Source organism: Giraffa tippelskirchi, chromosome 7 (genome assembly GCF_054371585.1).
Source record: "Giraffa tippelskirchi isolate mGirTip1 chromosome 7, T2T-mGirTip1v1.2.pri, whole genome shotgun sequence".
NCBI classification, from domain to species: Eukaryota; Metazoa; Chordata; class Mammalia; order Artiodactyla; family Giraffidae; genus Giraffa; species Giraffa tippelskirchi.
Window position 1 is genome coordinate 18180248 of NC_137281.1, and position 22646 is coordinate 18202893.

General features: G+C 55.7%; 1 protein-coding gene across 3 annotated transcripts in view; it reads left to right on the forward strand.

Moving 5' to 3' along the window:
• Positions 1-22646, forward strand: part of PEPD (peptidase D) — a 118215-nt gene continuing 95569 nt past the window's right edge. For 2 of the 3 annotated variants that reach the window (XM_081514343.1, XM_081514344.1), the window contains exons 1-4: positions 1-41; positions 9168-9351; positions 11227-11354; positions 18830-18893. In XM_081514343.1, the coding sequence (XP_081370469.1) occupies positions 25-41; positions 9168-9351; positions 11227-11354; positions 18830-18893 (393 nt within the window). In that variant the 5' untranslated portion in view covers positions 1-24. The remainder of the gene's footprint in view (positions 42-9167; positions 9352-11226; positions 11355-18829; positions 18894-22646) is intronic. The other variant, XM_081514345.1, reaches the window with a different exon arrangement.

The window sequence follows — 22646 nt, forward strand, 5'->3', positions numbered from 1 at the left end:
ACGTGACGCTGGAACTGGGGAAGCATGGCGGCGGCCACCGGGTGAGTGCTGCCGCTGTCCCTGGCCCTTGGCCGGCGGCGCGGAGCGGGGGCCTTGGGCCTGCCGACTGGACAGTGGGTGAGAGCCCCGCGCTGCCAGGCCGCGTCCCCGCCGGGCGTGCAGTGTGGCCGTGGGCAGCGCGCGTCTTCGCGCGGGTCGGTCCCCCGAGCGCTGGGCGTCTGGCTGCGAGTCCCCTCCCTGGTCGCTGCCCATTGCCCTCAGGGCCGCCGTGGCGCTCAGGCCCACCCTCGTGTGTGGCGTCCCCACTGTGCGGCCGAGTTGGGTCTCGGATCCACGCGCGCGTTCAGTCACGGAACTCCGATGGGAAGGCGGCGTTGCCAGGGTGCTGACAACCTGGGGATCCGGGAAAGAGGCAGCATTTGAGATGGCCTTGGAATCCTCTCCCCTAGCTAGGCACTTCCCCTCTTCCTTCGGGGCCCAGATGGAACCTCCTCAGAGAAGCCTTCCCTAAGCACCTTTCCCACTTTTAGCACCACTTGGTAAATAATATAGTACCTTAAAAAAAAAAAAAAAAAAACACCCAACGAACCTGTTCTTGTCTTCTCTCCGTTTAGAGTGCGAGGTCAGGGCCTCTGTCTCCTTCACCCCTGGGCCTCATTTGCCTTGCACACATGCCTCATAAATTCTACCCAATAGAAGAATGGTGAGTGGTCCTAGTGGAAGGAAGTGTGGACAGGTGGGCTCACTGAAGCATTGGAGAGTGTCCCAGATGAAGGAACATTACAAACAAAGGTTGAGAGTGTTCCGGGGACAGGGGACAATGGAGTGTGTCCCTGTGCTGGAGGGCATGGTGTCCCAGCTGGCTTTTCTAGACTTTGTCCTAAGGAACTGGGACATTCCAAGGGTTTTAATCTGCTCAGATCTGCCTTTTAGATAACTATCTTCTGAGCTATGTGTGAGTTCTGCCTTTTAGATAACTATCTCCTGAGCTATATGTGAGTTCAGGGCAAGGCCTGGGCCTGGAGATGCTGGGCCTGGAAAGGGTGTGGTAGATAGAGCGAAGGCATTGCCCTAGATGCCAGGCCCGAACTGAGACCAGAATGGGGAAACTGGTGGACTAAATGGGGGTCTTTCTTTGGAAGGTAAGGAGAATGGCAACAGAAAATGGCCCCCTTAGTTGGCCCCCGAGGTTGGGAGAACTTAGGACATACAAATCAAACACGTAGTAGGCCCCTGCTATATTCCAGAAAGAGTACTGGGCCTACCCTTAGGTGTTCATGGGCCACCTGGGTAGATGTCATCCATCTGTCTGCCTCTAGTCTTGATGAGTGCCTTGGATGGGCACAGGTTCTGAGCTCAGGGGAGAGTGTGAGTGGGCTTTACTCCCTGGATGGCATTTGTGCTAGTCCTTGAGTACCCCTCAGGCAGATAACTGTGCTTGCTAAGTCTCACATGAATGTCACGGAATCCAGAGTCAGATCCTTGAACCCAGCCTGTGACCCTGTCTTAAAGAGCAGAGTGAGTAGTACGTGCGGGCCGGTGCCCAGATGTGGTTCTATTACCACTGTATCCGGGCCACCATGTGGTCACAGGGAGGTCCAGTTGCTGCATTTGGGTTCAGGGCTCCATGCTGGTTTGAGGTCTGCTGTGCTATCAAAGGTACAGTGAGCCAGGCTGGTGATTGGATGGGCATGAGCCTTGAGCTGGCTGAATCCTGGAGGGAAGGCCTTTATAGCAAATCTGATTCTCTGGGCCATGTGCAGTAAAAACTGAGTGACAGAGGTCTTGGAGAGGTGTGTAATTGGAAGGGAGACCTGAGAGGTAGCTTCCAGAGCTTGACAGGCCCTCCTTGGCAGGAACCACCCCAGGCTGGTATTGGTTGCCCTGCTGGACACTTGGAACCCAGCAACTTCCTTAGGTGGAAGAGGCTTTGAGTGTGTTTCCAGCAAAGCTGTGTCCTAATATGTCTGGGGACCTTGAAGAATGGCTTTACTGTTGTCGTTATAGTTCTTCAAGGTCCCCAGACATACTCAGGGCATATCAGAGCATCAGGCATAATGAGGCACCCCACCACCAAGTCATAGCCACAGGCTACCCAGGAGTTGAATTTGGTTGCCTGTAGAGTCCTCCCTGAACATGGAGCTTCCATGGTGGCTCAGTGGTAAAGAATCCACCTGCCAATGCAGAAGATATGGATTTGCTCCCTGCATTGGGAAGATCCCCTGGAGAAGGAAATAGCAACTCACTCCAGTATTCTTGCCTGGGAAATCCCATGGATGAAATAGCCTGGTGGGCTACAGTCCTGGGGTCTCAAAGAATTGGCCATGACTTAGTGCCTCAACAACAATAGTCCTTCCAGATCCTGGGCCCTGCGAGGCCAGGAGGCCCGGGTGCTTGTTTGTGCTCCATGTGATTTGGGGAGCAGTGGAACCCCTAAGCTAGCATCTCAGGTTCAGCTGGAAACTTGAACTGCTCCTCTGAGGAGTGTTTCAGGGTTGATCCTGCTTTGTCCCACCATCCTGGGTGAGGACTTCAAGACTGAGACAGGGTCCCACAGCCCCCAGAGGGTTTGCTGTGAAGTCACCTCCACACCCCCCGTCCATCCCATGACACTTGGTGGAAGGTGTCTTCTCCTTGAGTCATACTTGCTACAGACAGAGATGAGACCATTCTGCTGTAGCCAGAGCTGCTGTATTGGTACCCCTCATAGCTTTTTCCTTTCTCCTCCTCCCTCTGCCCACTCACTGGCTGGCCCTGAACTGCCCTCATCCTCTCACATATTGTTCTCATACTTGCAGGCTCAGCTCAAGTGGTTCCTCCTCCTAGAAGCCTTTCCTGACCTCCTTCCCCACCACCTCCCCGATTTGGACCTCCAGTCAAAGCTTCCTTCTCAGAGCTTCAGAGAATCCCAGTTTTTCCCTGCTGGCAGGATGCTTTTCTGCATCTGCATGCTTGCCCATAGTGGTCACGTGAGGGGTTGCTCCCCTTCATGCCTCTGCTGGCATCCTTAAGCCCAGGGACTACTTCAGTGTGTGTCTCCAGGGCCCAGTGGCCGCCTTGTGATTGGTTCTGGGTGACATGGTACCTAATGATTTCTCTATATTGGTCCAGCATGCCATCCTGCTTTGCATGGAGCCCTCAGTAATTGAGGAAGGGAGCTGTGGGCGGGAGTGGGGATGGAACTCTGAACAGGATGAAGGAATATCTTTAACTCTCTGAGTGACACTTGGGGTGGAGGGGCTGCTGCCCAGAGGGCTTTTGCCCAGCGAGGAGCAGCAGGTGAGCTGTCCTGGATGTATCCCTGTGGGGTCGTGGGTCACAGTGGAGTCAGCATTTCTGGAGAACAAGTATCTGGAGGAGTCAGATTCTGGGTCAGAGCCTGTCTCAACCCTGATGTGAACCTTGTGCTCTTGGAGAAGAGGCAATGGGCTGACCTTGGGGGCTGGGGTGAGGGGTGGGTCTGTGGGAGGCAGACTGGCCAATGAGTGCCCCTTTGCCCTCCAGGCCTTTTCTCAGGCCTAGTCTGGCTCCACACAGGTCCCTGGGTGTGCTTAGCCCTGCTGACCCTCCTGAGGAGAAGGATAGGCAGGGTGGGAGATGCCAGCCAGCTGCTGGGAGGCCCCTTCAGCCAGGGTGAGATGGCTGGCCTTGCTGTCAGTCAGCCAGAGGGTTCAGTGCCTGACCCGAGCCGGAGGCTGTGGCTGAGGAATTAGGCCGGTCCTTGGCTTGCCTCTCTTGCTGGGAGCTTAGCAGCATGGCCCCATTCAGAAGTGATGTCACATCACAGGGCAAGGATGTTGTCCTCATCCATGCCATGGACCCCATGGGCATCCATGAGACCTTTTTATCCCTCCCAGCATGATTCCCAGGGGGCTCAGGGATAAAGAATCTGCCTACCAATGCAGAAGATGCGGGTTCAATCCCTGGTTCGGGAAGGTCCCTTGGAGAAGGAAATGGCAATCTACTCCAGTATTCTTGCCTGGGAAATCGCATGCACATAGGAGCCTGGCGTGCTGTAGTCCATGGGGTTGCAAAGAGTCAGACACGACTGAGCGACTAAACAACAACAACAACATGATGAAATAAATTACAGAGGCATACAAGGAGAACCAATTATATAGGAACACAGTTATTAAGATGTTAGGAAACCAATTTGTGGTATAGTAATATCTGCTTCTTTATTAACACATTAAATAATGAAAGCAGCAGGTCTAACCTTAATGTTGAAGTGGTGGTGAGTAAAAGTGGTAATCTTGAGATATGGTGACATCAGTAAGGTGACATGAAAATACTTCTGATTTCTGTTGATAGGTTCATGCACTGCTGATACTGTTGTGGTTTGTTGTTTACGTTAATAACTGAAGAAAATATTAATTTGAAAGGGAGGTTAGAGAAAATAAAGATAGAGCTTTTTTTTCCCATTAAAGTAGGTGGAGTCCCTAAACTCTGTGCATTAATCCCTTGGGTGAGAACCCTGCTGGTAGCCATTGACGGAAAGGAGAGGTGGCTTGGTACTGATTTGGGGGACAGGAGAGGTTTTCCCAGGCATCAATGTCACACCTTCCATGGGAGCAGGTCACTGGCTGTTTCCTGGGCTCTGGCTGTTGACAGGGGGTGAGCTGGCCCATGAAGGCTGGAGCTTGTTGTGTGGGTCTCTTTGATACCCTGGAGTCTTTATCCACCAGCCTCTACTGTCTTCCCTGGGCGTTGCCCGTGCCCTTGGCTGCCTGCAGTAAAGTGTGCTTTATTTACACTTGGACTTGGAGATGACCCGGCTTTTGCCTTTTAAATTCCAGGTGCCAGTTGGCAAAAGCTCCAGCAGAAACCAGGTGGGGATGTTTTATTAGTGCTGCTTTTGCTGAACTTGCAGGGAGAAGCCACCTGCGATGGCTCTGGGCCCAATGTTCTCTCTGAGGGTTGGTTTATGCCATGAGAAATCAAAGGGCATGTCTCTATGCCCCCGGTTTCTGGGGTGCCCTGCAGTAATAAATGACTGCAGCTGTCGGCCTGCCTGGGGGCTCTGGCCGGGTTGCCTTTCTCTGTTCTGGCTGAGCCCATGCAGGATTAGGTAGTATTGTAGATTTCCTTTGCTGCAGCAGCTCATGCTTCCAGGGAGGGTAGCTTGTCGAGTTTCCTGTCTTGACCTGGACTGCTCAGCCCTTGGGCCAGAAAACTCCTGTCCAGGTGCCCTTAGGGGTTTAGGTCTCTCAGAAAGTTCTGAATAAGATGAAGTGAAAGTCGCTAAGTTGTGTCAGACTCTTTTCGACCCCACGGACTGTAGCCTTAGGCTCCTCCGTCCATGGAATTCTCCAGACCAGAATACTGGGGTGGGTAGCCTTTCCCTTCTCCAGGGGTATCTTCCCAACCCCAGGGATCGAACCCAGGTCTCCCACATTGCAGGCGGATTCTTTATCGTTTGAGCCACCAGGGAGGCCCAGATAAGATGACACCTAGTCCTTCTGAGAGTCTTCCAGGTTCCAAGGGATGCAGTGTCAGCTGGTTTTGTTGTTGTTTAGTTGCTAAGTCATGTCCGACTCTTTTGCGACCCCATGGACTGTAGCCCACCAGGCTATTCCATCCATGGGATTTTCCAGGAAAGAATACTGTAGTGGGTTGCCATTTCCTTCTCCAGGGGAGCTTCCCAACCCAAGGATCGAGCTCACGTCTAATGTATCACAAGTGGATTCTTTACCACTGAGCCACCCCGGGCACTGGTACCTGATGTGTTTAAGGAGGGAGGTAGTGGGGTGAGGTGGGGATGGGTGGGCGGGGGGAGCTGGGGTGGGCGGGCTCTGCAGGCTGGGGGCTGAGGCTGGGCATTTTTAGGCACTGGTGCTGTTGAGTCTGCATGGGTCTAGGCAGCTTTGGCCGGGGCCTCTGCAGCGGTGCTGCCCCTTGTGTGCTGTCGGGAGTCCAGAGAGACGAGGCTCTTCCCTGAGCCCACCCCATGGGCTTTGCTGAGTGAGGGGAAAAAGTGGGGGAACACAGGGGACTCTGTGCAGGGGTGCTGGCGGCTGCACTTTCAGTTCCTGACGGCATGGCCAGCTGGGATGCTGGCCTGTTTGTGAGCTGTCACCCCTTCCTTTCATCCTGGTGCTAAGCATGGCAGGCAAGTGGCGTGGCTGAGAGGAAGCCCTGGGCCCTTGTGTCCACCCTCCCGGGAGGGTCAGAGAGGGCCGTGCCCAGGGAGGGTCTAGTCCCGTCAGCAAGTTGGGGTGGGCAGGACCTCTCTACCCTTCCTGGCCAGGCTGGTTTAAGGATGGGGCTTCCTTCTCCTCTGGGGCTGAAGTGGCAGCTTTGCACAGCTGTGTGGGTGGCCTCACACTGTGATAGTTGCTCACTCAGCAAACCTTATGGAGCACTTGCCACGTGCCCAGCACAGAGCTTGGTGTGGGGCAGCACTGACCAGAGCAGACCCAGCTCTCTGGGTTCGTGGGGTTTCCGTTCTAGCAGACGGAGGCGGACCTGACCCGTGAGCACCGTCTCTCACTGCAGCCCCAGGCATCGTGCCCTCTCTCTGGGCTGTCCCTGCCCTCCTGGACCTCCGTTGGCCAGAGAGCCTGCAGGGCCTCCCTCTGCACAGGTCACATGCCCCTGCCTAACTCCTGCCCCCTGGCCCCGACCTTGCTGGCCGCCAGCCCACTCACTGGGACTGCCCTTCCTCCATTTAGTCATTCATGCAGCTCTGTTTTGGGCTTCCCAGGTGACACCAGTGGTAAAGAACCCACCTGCCAATGCAAGAGATGTAAGAGACCTGGGCTCGATCCCTGGGTGTGGAAGATCCCCTGGAGGAGGGCATGGCAACCCACTCCAGTATTCTTGCCTAGAGAATCCCATGGACAGAGGAGCTTGGTGGCCTACAGTCCACAGGGTCGCAAAGAGTCAGACACAACTGAAGCGATTTAACATGCATGCACGCACACAGCACTATTTTAGGGGCCTGGAAGGAGGCAGTCCCCACCCTCATGGAGCTTACATTTTACCTGGGGAGACAACGAGTAAGTAAACATATACTATTAGACAGTGATGCGTGCTCTAGAGAGGTGGGAAGAGAGCAGTGGATAGGTTTGGGATTGTTGGAAAAGCTTCGGGGAAGAGGGGCTATTTCTGCAGAGGCCTGGATGAAGTGAGAACGTAAACCTGGTTGGCACTGGGAGAGGGTGTTCCTTATGGGGAACAGAAAGGCCCCAGGTGGGAGTGTTCTTGGGGTTTAGGGAAGAGTATGAAGCCTATGAAGGTCAGGAAGCAACAGTTAGAACTGGACATGGAACAACAGACTGGTTCCAAATAGGGAAAGGAGTATGTCAAGGCTGTATATTGTCACCCTGCTTATTTAACTTATATGCAGAGTACATCATGAGAAACGCTGGGCTGGAAGAAACACAAGCTGGAATCAAGATTGCCGGGAGAAATATCAATAACCTCAGATATGCAGATGACACCACACTTATGGCAGAAAGTGAAGAACTAAAGAGCCTCTTGATGAAAGTGAAAGAGGAGAGTGAAAAAGTTGGCTTAAAGCTCAACGTTCAGAAAACTAAGATCATGGCATCTGGTCCCATCACTTCATGGGAAATAGATGGGGAAACAGTGGAAACAGTGGCTGACGTTATTTTTTGGGGCTCCAAAATCACTGCTGATGATGATTGCAGCCATGAAATTAAAAGACGCTTACTCTTTGGAAGGAAGGTTATGACCAACCTAGATAGCATATTTAAAAGCAGAGACATTACTTTGCCAACAAAGGTCCATCTAGTCAAGGCTATGGTTTTTCCAGTAGTCATGTATGGATGTGAGAGTTGGACGGTGAAGAAAGCTGAGTGCCAAAGAATTGATGCTTTTGAACTGTGGTGTTGGAGAAGACTCTTGAGAGTCCCTTGGACTGCAAGGAGATCCAACCAGTCCATCCTAAAGGAGATCAGTCCTGGGTGTTCATTGGAGGGACTGATGTTGGAGCTGAAACTCCAATACTTTGGCCACCTCATGCGAAGAGTTGACTCATTGGAAAAGACCCTGATGCTGGGAAGGATTGGGGGCAGGAGGAGAAGGGGACCACAGAGGGTGAGATGGTTGGATGGCATCAGCGACTCGATGGGCATGGGTTTGGGTAAACTCCGGGAGTTGGTGATGGACAGGGAGGCCTGGCGTGCTGCGATTCATGGGGTCACAAAGAGTCGGACACGACTGAGCAACTGAACTGAACTGAACTGATGATGCCTATGTGGCCCACCTCAGCGCCTTGTGGCAGGGAGGAAGTCTGCACTGGGTTCTAAGTGTGCTGAGGCAGCCAGGACATGGGGAACGGCTGGGCGAATCTTCAGAGGATTTTATTTCACAGAGAGAGAGAAGTAGATGCTGGTGGGCGTGGGTGTCAAGGGGCGTGTTTTTACTTACTTATTTTAAAGATGGGTGAAGTTCTTGTACATCTGAGTGCTGAGAATGGTCCAGAGAGGGGAAAATTGATTCTGGAGCAACTCAGGGGTTGGGGGGGGGTGGGGAGAAACATGAGGGGTAGCGCAGGCCACGCCCAGGTGGAGGGGAAACCTCAACCCAAAGGCCACGCCTCTCCCAGGTCCATCTTGTCGTGGTTCCCCCTTGGTCACTTCGCACATATAGGCCTGGCTCGGCTCAGTGCCGTGTGTGTGTGTGTGTGTGTGTGTGTGTGTGTGTGTGTGTGTGTGTGTGTTGGTGGGGACAGGAGGGTGTTGCAGCTCGGGTGAGAAACAGCCCGGGCTGCCGGATCTGTGACCCTAGAGTAGATGCGGCCTGCAGACACGCAGGCAGGGGTCCAGTGTCGTCTGGGCCAAATCTCACATGGATGGGAAGCTCCTTGAGGGCCGGCACTCAAGGGTAGGGACTGTGTCTGTGCACCTGTTATAGAGTTTCCCTCCTTGGGCTCATCTGTCTACTGGTTAAACAGACCCAGCTGCCCCTCGTCCCACTTGTGTGGAGCTCAGGGCCAGGAGGGGAGGGTGTGGTTGACAGCCCCTGTGGTCCACGGGGTGGCCCGGCGAGGGGCTGTTCCCGAGTCACACACAGGTCGAGCTTGGATCAGCTTGCCATGTACTAAGTGGGGTCCGGTGCTAGGCCGGGCCTTCCGGCCGCCCCAGACTGAGCACAGGGCACGTGCCTGTGGTGCTAACAGAAGCCTGTTCGTGTCTTTGCAGACCCTCCTTTTGGCTGGGGAACGAAACCCTGAAGGTGCCGCTGGCACTCTTCGCGCTGAACCGGCAGCGCCTGTGTGAGCGGCTGCGGAAGAACCCGGCGGTGCAGGCGGGCTCTGCGGTGGTGCTGCAGGGCGGCGAGGAGACGCAGCGCTACTGCACCGACACCGGGGTGCTCTTCCGCCAGGTGAGCCCCGCTGGCAGCTTCCCGCCTCTCTGGGTGTGCACTGGGCCTCCTGTGGGCTGTCTGCCTTCCTCCAGCATCAGGCCCGGTGGGTCTGGGCAACTCTGCCCTCCTGAGGGACCCGGAAGAGGTTCTTTGAAGGCAGGCCAAGGCTGAGGTCCCCAGGGGGGCCCCACTCCAGAGGGCAGCGCTGTCACCAATCAGCCTCAGCTCTCTCAGATCAGAGTACAGAGGGATGATGTTCTTGGGGAGCAAGCAGGCAAGGCTTCCTGGAGGAGGCAGTGTTGGGCTTGGACCCTGAAGGCCAGTGTGAATTCTGACGGGTGGAGCTGTGGTTGGGTGTTCTAGGTGGGGGGATGGTATCCACAGGATTGGACCCCAGAGGATCAGCTGGGCGGCCTTCCCTGGGCTGGGAGAGGTGCTGATGGGGAGGGCTGAGTTCCTGTGACCAGATTTTGCCGCAGCAAGGAGAATGTACTGGTGCTGCAGAGGTCCTGGGAGGAGGAGGCCTGGGAGCAGGGTCTGAGCAGGGGTCCAGCATCCCGGCATTTGTCCCAGCTTGGCCAGTGCTGACCCCTTGGGTTTGGTTTCCTCCCCTGGGAAGTGATCCAGGGGCTCCTCAAGGTCCTAGAACCCTGGGGAATGGTGGCGGGTGGCCAAGCTGTAGAAAGCCAGCCTGGACGTGATGGCCTCTGGCATCACTCAGTTCCCAGGGATAGGAACAAGGACAGTCATCAGAGGCTCACTCAAAGCCCTAGGCTGCCCCCACTTTACAGATGAGGAAACAGACTCAGAGGGAAATGACTTGCCAGAGGGGGAGCTGGGATTAATTATAACCCATCTGCCGACTCCAGGTCTCCCAGAGCAGGGATCTGATGCACTGGGAACTCCCTAGGGCCAGGCAAGGCCTAGAGGACATGGTTGTCCAGCATCCAGGTCAGGAAGCAGGCAGGGGAACGGGAAGGGAGCTGAGCGTGGAGAGCGGGCAGCAAGGAGTGGCCTCTGCCGCTGGACAGTGTCCACCCTGCGGGGCACAGGCCTAGATCCACTGCTGGGAGCCATGGCGCATGCAGCATCTTCCATGGAAAGTGTCTCCTACTGGAGGGCTTCCCTCTGCCTCTTCGTTCCTGCCATCCCCGGGTTGCTGGAGACGTGGAGGTCTAAATAAGTTTTCTCTGCCTTGTCCTGATGCTTCTTAAGGTTTCCATAGTCTGTGGTTTAAAAACCAATCCCCTAAATTCAGCTGTTGGCTCCCTTACTGATGTTTTATGCAAGATTAATTTTAGAAGAGCGCCTCCTCCACTTCGTACCTTTACAACGATATTTTAGCTCCGTGTTTAATGCTAAACACTGAAGTCATCAGCTGCCCCGGGGGCGGGAGAAGGAAGGAAGAAGTCCTAAATGGAGGAATCTGCTTCTGAGCAGATGCCCGGCCTGGGCGTCTTAAGTCAAAGTGGCACCTTGCCTGCCTGCAGGCGGTGGGGGTGGCAGAGAGGTGGGGAGGGACAGGGGGATGTGGGTAGGGCATTGCCAGATCTGTGATGCTCATGGGCACCCGTGTCTTAACCTGTCCTGTCTGGGACCTGAGGGATGTGGCCGGGGCGGGAGGGTGGCGGGTGGGGCTGGGACATGGGCATGAAGTGGGGTCCGAGCAGCCAGCCAGGAGGAAGGAGGAGATGGCAGTTGGTTGGAGGAGGGGCACAGCGCTGAGGTGCAGGGTGGTGTGAGACTGGGGTCAGATTCCAAGAGCCCATGAGCCCGAGTGGACTCTCTGGGGTGTGGGAAGGAAGGCGCTCGGTCAGACTCCCCACCTCTCTCCTTGTGCCTTATGTTTCTGTCCTGCCGACTGGGTGACCTGGGTCCTCGTTACCGCCACAGGAGTCCTTCTTTCACTGGGCGTTCGGTGTCACCGAGCCAGGCTGCTACGGCGTGATTGACGTGGACACCGGGACGTCGACTCTGTTTGTGCCCAGGCTTCCTCCCAGCCACGCCACCTGGATGGGAAAGTAAGGAGCACTCTGGGGCTATGACCGTGCCTGCTGACCACTGGCTGACTGGCTGGGCGCAGGAGCAAGGCCTGGCCTGTGAGTGGCAGCGGGGGAAGGTTAGCAAGGGACAAGGGTTAGTGGGCAAGTGTATCAGCAGCCTGCTCTGGGCCGGAGGCCTGTGCCCTTGGATGGGAAGGAGTGTCAGAGCCGGAGCCGCAGACAGTTTTCACCTTTGTTTGGAGGTGCTGTTTGTTAATACTGAGATTCCGGATTCCCGGCTGTGTTGCTATGCCTGAGGCCTTGGCTCTGGGCAGGGGGGACCTTCACTCCTCTGTAGTGTCCATGGGAGGCGGCCCCACCCTGGTATGCTGGGGTTGGCTTTGGTCAGGGATGACAGCCTGGGGTCCTTCTCTGAGGCCTGTCGCTGATTGCATGCTGTCACGGGGTGCCTCCCATGTGCCATCCTCTGGGCTAAGCCATGAAGGGCCCAGGATGTAGGCCCTGCCTCTGGTGGCTCATCTGGGAGACAAGGTCATGCTCTGGGGCAATGCTGTTGATAAGCTTGGGGCCAGAGGCCTGGGTGAGGCTGAGAGGCTTCCACACTCATCATCTGGGGTGTCTGCCAGCGTCAGGACCCTTGGCCACATCCACTGCTCCCAGGAGCCGTTCCTGCCGGCTCCGTGCTGCTGAGGCGGAGGCTGTACTTAACTGGGCATGCTTGAGGTGATCAGAGGATCCCGCTAGATGCTTTCCACCTTCTAGCGTGTCATTTCTGCCAGGAGAGTGCTTATTCTGGGCTAATATACAAATTGCAGCCTTTGCTGCCTCATGGTCTAAACGCTCATTGCCAGGTAGGCTGACGGGTCTGTGGCTGGTTTGAATGACTGGGTATCTGTGCAGAGGGCCAGGGCAGGGCTCCCCAGCCTCAGTGGGCTTCTCCAGGGAGCGGGTCTGACCACTGTCGGTGCCTCCAATGCCTTATCTGTGGAACAGCCATGATGCCGCTCATGAGGCATCACCAGGGCTTTAGTCACAGTTAGTCGCTGTGCAGTGGTTACACTGTGGGACGGTCACTGTGGTGTGACACTGGAGTGAGGCAGTGAGGACGCTGGGGACAGGCAGCTTGTAATAGCCACAGTATTTACGGCCATTCCCTATGGAGAGTTGGAATCGTTTCCCTCCTGCCTGACTCTCTCAGGACCTGGGTCACAGCCTCAGTGCATAAACGTGGCTGGGTCACCGTGTGACTTTTGAGTGAAGTGAGTGTTAGTCGCTCAGTTGTGTCTGACTTTTTGCGACCCCATGGACTGTAGCCCTCCAGCCTCCTCTGTCCATGGGATTTCCCAGGCAAGAGTACTGGAGTGGGTAGCCATTCCCTTCTCCAGGGGATCTCCCCAACCTGGGAGTTGAACCCAAGTCTTCTGCATGGCAGGTGGATTCTTTACCATCTGAGCCACCAGGGAAGCCTTGACTTCTGAGGCTAGACTGTAAATTATGCTGTAGTTTCCACCAGGTTCTCACTCCTTGAGCCCAGCTGCCATGTGGTGAGGAACCCAGACTCACCTGTATGGAGGCCCCAGAGAGCCCAGAGCCAGCTGTCAGCCAGCACCCCCCACTGGAGTCCCAGCCCTCTTGGGACTGTGTCCTGAACCCCAACCTTCAGAGTCTGTGCGCGTGATACATGGTTTTTCACTCCCCTACGGGTCAGGGTGGCTTGTCACAAAGCCCTGGTGACTGCAGGAGTTTCCTGGTGAGAGTTTAGATCTGGTCTGGGTCAGAAGATTCTCCCAGAGCCCTCCCTGCACCCTGAGGTGATCACAGAGCTGTAGACTCAGCCCTTCCTGTCAGTGGCGTGTCTGGGGCCCCTGTGTCTGGGCATCCCCGGTGGCCTTGGCCTGCCCGCCCTCTCAGCCTCCTGGTGGCCCTGCCTCCTGGCCCCGGGGTGCTGAGACGCCCATAGCATCAGAGATGCAGCCTTGTGAGACATGGGTGTGGACAGTGGTGAGTTTCCATCAGGAGGCATGGTGGGGCTCTGAAGGCCCTCCTTCTGATCACTGATGCTGCTTACACAGGGCTGACTCTTGCCAGAAGTTAGGGAGTGCCTGTCCACGGGGGAGGGTGGACATCCTCCAGGATGTGGCTCCTGGCCCTGGGGACTCCACACAGCTGAGCAGGTCTCACCCTGCCTCCCCACAGCCAAATGGCATTTGCGGGGTTTTGTTTTGGCCGCTTGGCATGACATGTGGGATCTAGTTCCCTGACCAGGGATCTAACCCTCGCCCCCTGAAGTGGAAATGCAGTCTTAACCACTAGACCACCAGGGACACCCCAACGTGAGGGTTTAAAACTCTGGACCTGACTGGTCAGGGAGCATCTGTTAGCAGTTGCTTGTTCTAGAGCATAGTCTTCAATAATACAGGAATGTACTCTGCACTTTGACCACAGCTGCGTTTCAGAGCTGCTGTTAAAAAATTCTTCTCTGGTCTGTCCCTGCTTTGCCAGGGCAATTGACTGTATGGTGCAGAGTTTGGAGGATACAGATGGGTCTGCAGGGTGCATCTCCCTGTCAGAAAGGCTCCAGGCGGTCTAGGCTGGCCAGGCGGAGCAGGCCAGCCCCCAGGGGCATTCTGGCTCCGAAGCAAAGAGCTAGCCCCTTGTCTCTGGCAGACCTGGGTCCCCTCCGTGCCTAACCATCTGGCCTTTCCCTCTCTCTGCTCTGGTGTGATCTTCTGCTAGTCCGCATGTCCCAAGCCTCGGGAGAGAAGGCGGCATGTCGGGGACCAGGCAGTGGAAGGGGTGGGCTGTCTGGGGCTGGAGTGGGGAACGGCTGGATCTGATGTGCGGAGCTGATCAGACACTCCTGATCAATAGAGCGGGAGTGAGGCTGGCAGGATTACCTGGCCTTTGCGATCAAAACCTGCCAGCCTGAACGTTTGACCTTCAGCTCCTCAGCTTCCTTCTGAGTCTCTCTCTGATGGCTTTTGAAAATCCTCCTGGCAGATACTGCAATCTGAAGTCGCCCAGGGAAACAGCAGCCCCGTCTTCACATTTGCCGCTTCCTGTGTAAACAGCCCGTCCTGTCATCAAGGCTTGAGACGGAGGGGCCCGTGGGCAACCGGGGGCTCAGGCTGTTCCTCACCCCGGGCCGTTGTGGGGACGGGAATGTGGTAGCTTCTATTTTGTTTTTACTTGGCATCTTTGCTTGTACAAGTCTGGTGGGGTTTTTTTTTTTTTTTTTTTGATGTGGGAGTGTTTCCTGTCATTTCTGTCAGAATCCGGCTCAGCTGGTGGCAGTTTTGGCCCCCAGGGTGTCTGGGGTCCTCTGAGCAGGTGGAAAATTGGCACCCCGGGGAAGCTTCAGCACAGTCAGAGGGTGAGCGACTCTGGGCCAGGTTGGGGGACCCCTTCTAGGACCTTGGCAGCCTGGCTGTGTTCTGCTCCCACCCCTGGCTGAGACGTTGGGCTTAAATGTGAGACAGTGTGGCTGGCCTGGGGTTTGTAGGGAGGAGGGAGCTGTCTCTGAGGCTGAGGCCCTGATCATGGCACTTTCTGGTGTGGGAGCTGACGTGTGTGTGCTGTGTGCTATGGTGTGTGTGATGTGTCTGCAGCGTGTATGGTGTGTGCCTGTGTAATGTGTGTGGGTCTGTGTGGGGGGCGTATGGGGGTATATGTGGTGTAGTGTGTATGTGGGGTGGTGTGTGTGTATATGTGTGTGTGTAGGGTGGATAGTGTGGGAGTGGGGTGTGGCACAGTATGTGTGGTGCAGTGTGTGTGTGTTGTATGGTTGTGGTGTGCTGTGTATGTGCAGTGTGGGGGGTGTTTTCACAGCCCCTGCCCCCCCACCCCATACACACGTCTGGCTGCCAGGGTGACGGCTGCCTCAGCCTGTCTGGTGGCCTGGTCCCGGCTCCCCTGTCTTCAGGGTAGTGACGAGAGGAGGAGGCCCGAGGGAATTCCTCTGGCTCTGACCAGAGGCGGTTTGTGAGGAATCTGACCCCAGGCAGCCTGAGGCCGGGACACTCAGCCGGGCTCCTCTCCATCACCTCTGCTCCCTGCACCAGCCTCCCTGAGAACTGCCCCCAGGATCAGTGACCCACACTCTGGAGAGCCCTGCTCTTCTCTCTCTTAAGCTAGTAGAACCCTGACATGGTTGCCACCTTCATTCCAGAGCCGGTGCGGGGTGCTGGGTGGTGGTGAGCAGGAGGAGCAGAGCTGCAGGCAGGCTCCAGCCCCTGGTCGTGGATGCTGACGGCTGTAATTTGGCCCTGTTACTGGCTCATTAGCCAGATGCAGGTGGTCAGCTCGCCAGCTAGACCTGTGCTTGGAAATTTCATTTTCTAGAGGATTCCACCATTTCTGTCCTGTGGGCGTTAGTTGACAGTTTCCTTCTCAGGGGAGGCCCTGCACAGGGTGTTGGCACTCACCGCGCCCGCCCTGACCCTGAGTTCCAGGAGAGGCCTCCCCTGTCGCCTGCCGGGCCCAGTTGCCGGTGGAGAAGGCCTGCATGGGTCGGGGCCGCAGACACTGGCTCCTTCCTGAAGACGTGAACCCTTTTGAGGGGGGTCCCTGCCTCCTCTCTCCTGCCAGAGCTTTCCCTTCTTTTTTTGTAAATTTTTTTTTAATTTTAATTTTTTTGTTACCATTTTTTTAATACCAAAAGTATTTTGCATTGAGGTATAGCTGATTAACAGTGTTGTGGGAGATTCAGATTGCGCCTTCCTTTTGAAGGGAGAGTTTCTGGGGTGGGGTTGGCTTCCCTGCTGGCCCATTCTCTCGCATCCAGTTGCTGTCACTTGGATCTCCCATACCATGGGATCTGGCCAGAGCTGCACTGCTGGACTCCAGACTCCAGTCAGGGGAGTGGGCAACCCTCCATGTGGCCGCGGCCAGTCCAGCGCTCAGGCGGCATGTGTTGCCCAGTGACCTCTCCTGCAGGGCTCGTGTGGACGTGCCACTCCTTTTCCCGTCAATCCCTCTGGTGGCTGGCTTGACATGGTGGCCTGGCACACTTATCTCTCATGGTGCCATTTAAATGATTTTTATTAGAATTGGCCCCGAAACTTGAAAAATAAGTACTATTCAAACTCAACTATCCCTATCCTTTAGAAAGAAATGACACGCTAAGTGCCAGAGAAGATGCAGTTGGTTATTCCTGCTGAAAGCCAGGCCTGTGGCTAGTTGGGTGACTCAGGGCCCTTGAGGCCCATGTACACTCTGGACTTGTTGCAGTGGGCAAAGGGCATTTGGTGGGGCTCACTTCCGAACTCGCTTCCTCCTGGACATCAGAGCAGCAGCATCTGGCTCTCCCATGGGCTGGCTGGCCCCTTGTGGCTCCTTGGCTCCCGTGGCAAGTGGAGTGGCTCATGGCTGGTAGGTGAGGGGTGGACAGGCAAGCACACAGTCCTAGGCCACCCATGGGTCACAGCTGCCTTGTGCTTCTCTCTGTTTTACTCCCTCTTCCGCCCCCCTCCACTGGTTCCTCCCTGTTAAGACCTTGACCTCAGGCTGAATACTTGGAGATGTTCCCAGGTCTCAAGTCTCCTGGGTTTCTGCTGAATCCTAATTGCCAAGACCCCCCCACCCCTGCCCGCCCCTGGGCAGGGCCAGTAGGAGCACGGTTCCTGAGGTGTCCCTTGGCAAGATGGCTTGGAAGACCTGGGAGGGTTAGGGTCCCTGACAGGAGGTGAGATGAGAAGGTCAGTGTCCAGGCTAATGGCCGAGACGCCCCTCTGTCGGATCATCGAGGCCGGCCTCGGAAGCAGGCCCTTAGCTCTTTCTGATTCTTTTGGGAGTTTGCTTTTGATGCTTGTCACGGCTGGAGCAGATGGAGTGACGGGGGCCCGCAGGTGAACTGGGGACCCGCTGAGGATGTTGAGTGTCTGTCCTTAGCTGGGGCTGGAGTCACAGCAGTCAGCGGGAATGTGGTGATGACACCAAGGTCCCTAGCTCTTGCCCTTCTGGCCTGTGCTTCTGTGTGTGGCTGCAGGGTCAGCTGTGCTGAGAGTGTCACCCTTTGGTAGCAAAGGGTCAGTGAGCTCTTGGCAGTAAGCCTTGGAACCAGGGCTTCCAGTGTCCACGCAGGGTGCTTGTCATCAGTTCCTGCCCCATGTAGTTGCTATGGTCGGTGCTAACGGAGGCACCAGACTTTGGCCATTTACCTTTGAGTCCTGTCTCAACCATAGAAGCTGATGGAATTGGATTGTGCAAGTTTAATTAATGATGGGAGCTTGACAGCCAGTGCCCACGTCAGAGAAGCCAGAAGGGAGGTGAAGCAAAGAGGGTTCTGGAACACTGGGTTGCCCATCGCCAGGGACCACTGTCTCTCCAACCCAGCTCACCCCCTGGGGCTGTGAGTGCCCTGCTGCTAATCCCCAAGGCCACCCATCTGTCCCTGGATCATGCTGTGTGTTTCCTGGCCACAGTTCAGTCTGGGATGCCTGTTTGGGTGGAAGGAAAATTCTCACTCAGAGAAGGGATGGGAGTCTGTTTTCTGGGTAGCGATGCTGGTCATTGGTGTTTCAGAGGTACGTGGAGCTCACTCTCAGAGGTGGTCATCTCTGAGTACCCTCTCTCCCTTATCCCCCGTGGGCCTCCCAGGCACACTGTCCTTGGCACCTCCCCCTGCCTGTCTGCTCATCCTTGGGAGCCCAGGGAACACACTCTAAAAGCCATCTGCTGCTTCATCTGAGGCCTCCTTTGGATCTGACACTTGGTGACTAGAGTACCACACATCGCAGGCAGGAGAAGGGCGAACCCCCTGAGCTGACGCAGTGCCCAGGCATGGGGTGGCACAGGGCAGTGGTGTGTGTATGAGACTAGGCTTGGCTTGGACACCCTTCTCCTGGGTGACATTGATTCATTTTCCCACCAAGAGGCTGGGCGGTGGGGGTGGTGCTTGCTGGACCTGCCAGCCTTGCCCAGCACAGCCATGACCACGGTCAGCACACACGTGACCATGAGGTGGGCAGGGGCGATTCAGCCACCTCCGCTCTGGGTCTTTGTCTTCTCACCAGCTGATTTTTTAGGGATGATGAGTAAGCTTGAGTGTTTCTCATCACAGTGAGTAATACTGTTATTGACTTCTTTAAAATGTTAATTTTTAAACTTTCCTTTAAAGAGGCTCCGTGGGGGCCTGGGAGGCAGCTTATTTCACTCCCTAAAGAGTAGGGTGTGCTGGCGGGCTGCCCCATGGACTCTCCCTGGCGGGTGGAGGGAGGGTCGTCCGCAGCTACTTGCTGCAAGCGGCGAGGGTCACAGACTCAAAGGAAGAGCAGAGGTCGGCTGGGGGAGGTGGAGGGAGGCAGGCGGGGTTCAGCGGTCTCCCTGTGGCCCAGTGTCCTTTGCCCCCCGCCCCCAAGTCTGTGTTGAGCAGACTGGCTCGGTGCCAAGTGCTGGATAGGGTAGGAATGGGCCCTAGACTTGGGGGTGGGAAGGCAGCCGGGGCCCAGCCACGGCCAAACCCTGACCCTGGCCTTCCTTGTGCTTCTTTTGAGGATCCACTCCAAGGAGCACTTCAAGGAGAAGTACGCTGTGGATGACGTCCAGTACACAGACGAGGTCAGTAGTGGCCGGCTCCTCCCCCTGCCGCAGCCTGGCTTGACATCGTGGGATAGCATGGTCCAGCCACCAGCCCCCTTAGCAGTGCTTTTGTTTGGAGAAAGCAGGCATGAACCATGCGTCTCAGCCCTGCGAGGCCCTGTCTTTCTGGGCCAGTGCCCCGACTCAGGCCGGAAGCGTCTGGTACCTGGGAGGTGGTCACTGAGCTACTCGGGGGAAGCTATCTCTGCGAAGATCTGATCAGGCTTAGCTGGGCCTTCACATGTCAGGAGGCCCTCTCGCAGGCCCTCGTCAGCTGCAGATGCTGCTGTCAGAAAAGCTCTAGGCTGCGAGAGCCCTGTGGGGTGGGGTGGACTTGGAGGTCTCCTGGCTATACTTTTATTTATTTATTTATTGGCCACACAGTTTGCAGGATCTTAGTTCCCCAGCTAAGGATGGAACCTGGGTCACAGCAGTGAAAGCGTGGAATCCTCACCCCTAGGCCACTGGGGAACTCCCCCCAGCTTTAATCCTCTTCCCAGTGTGGTTGGCCAATAGTGTGTGACCAGGGTAGGGATGCAGCTGTCTTCCTGGGGCTTTGAATCTGTCCCCAGTCCAGGCAATCAGAAGGGGCTGCCCCTGACTTCCACTGCTGTTAGAGCAGGGGGAGATGCCCATGCTTAGTTCTCATTTTGTTCCGATCCTCTCCTTTGGTGGGTGTGTCCCTCCTGCCTTTGTGAACTGCACTGTAACATTATTGCCCTTTGGGACCTTGACCTTCCAGGTCTCCTGGGTGTGAAACCTGGAGGTGGGCAGCCTGGCATGGGCCCTGGGGCTCAGCCCACCGAGTCAGAGCCTTCCAGCCACAATCTGATGGTTTTGCTTCTATGACCAGGGGGTAGGCAGTGGCAGGAAGAGGGTGAACTCAGCTCCATTTACACTGATTTCTGGAGAGAAGGCGAGCTGGCCTCTAGATGAGGTAAAACAGAAGAGGTCTCGAGTGTCAGGACAGGAAAACCTGTAATGATGGTCTAGGATTACAGCCCCACAGACTAGCTCATTCTGAGTCTGTGTTGAGGAAGCAGAATCTTAAGTGAAGGCATCAGTGGAGTTGAGAGCAGGGAGCTTTCTGTAGGCCACCCCCCCATCATCAGTGTCATCGTTAATCGGCTTTGTCGTGCCTGTTACTGCAGTGGATCTTACTGGAAACGAGGGCTCCTGTGGACTGGGGGACAGGTGCCTCACTCTGGGGCGGCACCTGTGGGTTCCAGGAACCTCAGTAGCTCACACGGATTCCCTCCTCCCTCCGCCCTGTGCTGTGGGGGCCAGAGTCTCTCCCCAGTAAGAGGAGGAGGCCAAGGCTCCAAGCAGTGAAGGGCCTCATCCACAGCCCCACCAGTGTGGAGTACCAGACTTGGATGTGACCTCAGAGCCTGTGGACCCCAGAGGCACACCCTCCACCCCCGCCTGTGCCGTGTCAGAAGTGAGCGGGTGCTGCTGGACACGCCTGCAGAGCTGACAAGGCTCCCAAGTGCCTTGGATTTTCTGTGGCTTGAATTAGAGCCCAACCAAAGTAGAGACACCTGAGCTGGGAGGCACTCGAGGTGCGCAGGGGTGCTCCATCACGGACGGTGACATGAAGCCCTTTGTGTTGGGCCGGTTCTGTGATGCTCGACTCGATCTAACCCTCAGACAGCCTTGGCCGTCTGCACAAATCACAGACAGGAAGCAGCGGACGCTTGTCTCCCCTGAAGGCAGGCAGGAAGCCCCCAGCCCAGGCCATGGCCTGTCACTTGATACCACATGCGGGTGGCTGACGTAGCAAACCTGGCCGTCTAGCTCCTCTCCTCCTATAGGTGATCCTGAGTTTAATTATTGAGAAGGTCGAGTGAATGGTGGCTCCCCCGAGAGGGTGGGGCTCAGGAAAACCTTGAGAGGGGCTAGACATTGCCGTCAAGGCGCAGTGCAGAGGCTGTGTGTCCCTGGGGATGGGAGCTGGCCTGGCAGAGGGCAAGTCTTGTGTCCTCTTTTGTGGCACCGGACAGGTGTTGCCAAGGTTACTAACTCAGATATAAGAGACCTTGGTGGCAGCCCAGTGGCTGATACCTCCCGTCTCCCCACCTCAGTGGGTACAGGCATCAGGGAGTGGTGTGCCCCCAATCGCTCTGTGGGACCGCTGGCTCCAGGTTACTGGATACCCCAATTGTTCATGAGTAGATGCACATCCACTTTGTGGTCATTCCCCACATTTAAATTTTAGGAACAATTTGAAATTTTTAAATGCATTGCTGCATTTAAAAACCATTGTGTAGCCCTGTTTCAAACTGCCATGACAAAGGTTCATTTTTTTAAAAACTTTGCTTAACCAAGCTTCCTGGAGCAGGAGGAGCTTGTTTTGACAGCACTGGTCAAGGATTGTCCAGCCCCCTTTTCTGGATCATCACCCTTGAAGAGTGTGGCCAGCAGGCCTAGTGGAAGCTTTGGGTGCGAGGGTTCAAGAGGTGCAAGAGGGAAGTCTCTGACTGTCCCCAGGGAAGGATCCTTGCCCACAGGGCTCTGAAGTGTTCTGTGTTTGCTGTCCACTCCAACCTGCTGGAGAGGCCAGGCTACCTGGGAAACAGGTGCTGTGTCATGAAGCAAGGCAGGGGTGTTTAACAGCAGTGGTTCGTGAGAGCTGGTGGGTCCCCAGTGGCCGCTGCTCCATGGAAACGAGGCCCTGTGTGGCCGGAGCTGTGTCATCCTGTATGTGGAGTGGCGTTTCCCGCCAGTGACACATAGCTGCCTCCCGTCACCTTAATTTCAGAGGCATAGAATCAGGGTGTGCCGATGAGAGTGTAGCAGTAATGGGTCTCCACGGGGAAGGGCGGATGCAGCTGCCTGGCTCAAGGAGGTTTCGCAGCCACAGAGGTAAGCAGGGCCCACTCAAGAGGTCGTGATCAATAAAAGACGCTGTCCTGCCAGGACCATCAGACGCCCAGCCCACCACGTCAGACCTCCTCCATCCGTCTGCGCCTTCTCCTCCATTATCCCCTACCAGCACGTCCTAAGTCGTAGCCGAGAAGAAAACCAGCAGCCAGCACATTTGTCATCCTCCTCCCCTCTCCCAAGGACAATAGCGCCTACAATCCCCAAGTGCCCGCTCGCGCTCTGGCTCTGCTGCCGCAATTGACAGACCCGCTCCACGCTGATGAATGTGGACCCTTCAGTCGCCGTAACAACACACCCAGGGCTGACAAGCACAGCTTCGGTTCCTTCTAATGAGCTGCTCCCTCCTCAAGGAGGGCCTGGGGAGTGTCAGTGACTCAGCGTGCTGTGGTGCGTGCAGCTCCGAGGCCGGGCTTCAGTCATTCTTAGAGCAGTTACTGAGTAAATGAGGAGGGCCTGGGGAGATGGAGCGTCGGTGGGAGGGTGGTTGGTACACATCCGGGACTCATCAAAACCTTGACAAAGTGTGGGGCTTGTCAGACAGCAGTTTCCCTAAATCAATTTTTTTTTTTTTAAGAGCCATTTTTTTAAGGTAATTTATTTTAAAGAAATAAAGACTCTATACCAGGATGTCCATCGTCATGATTTATAATAATCATTAGAAATAATGTAAGTGCCCACAGAGGAATGAGTAAATAAACTACGCCAGCTCTGTTAAGAGACTAGGACATGGTGCAGCTCTGCGCTCTGCTGTCTTTTAACTGTGAACCTGGGCAGATGAAAAGTCTTAAGTTTTTTATTTTACTGTTTATTTTGGGGCTCCCCAGGTGGCTCAGTGGTAAGGCATCC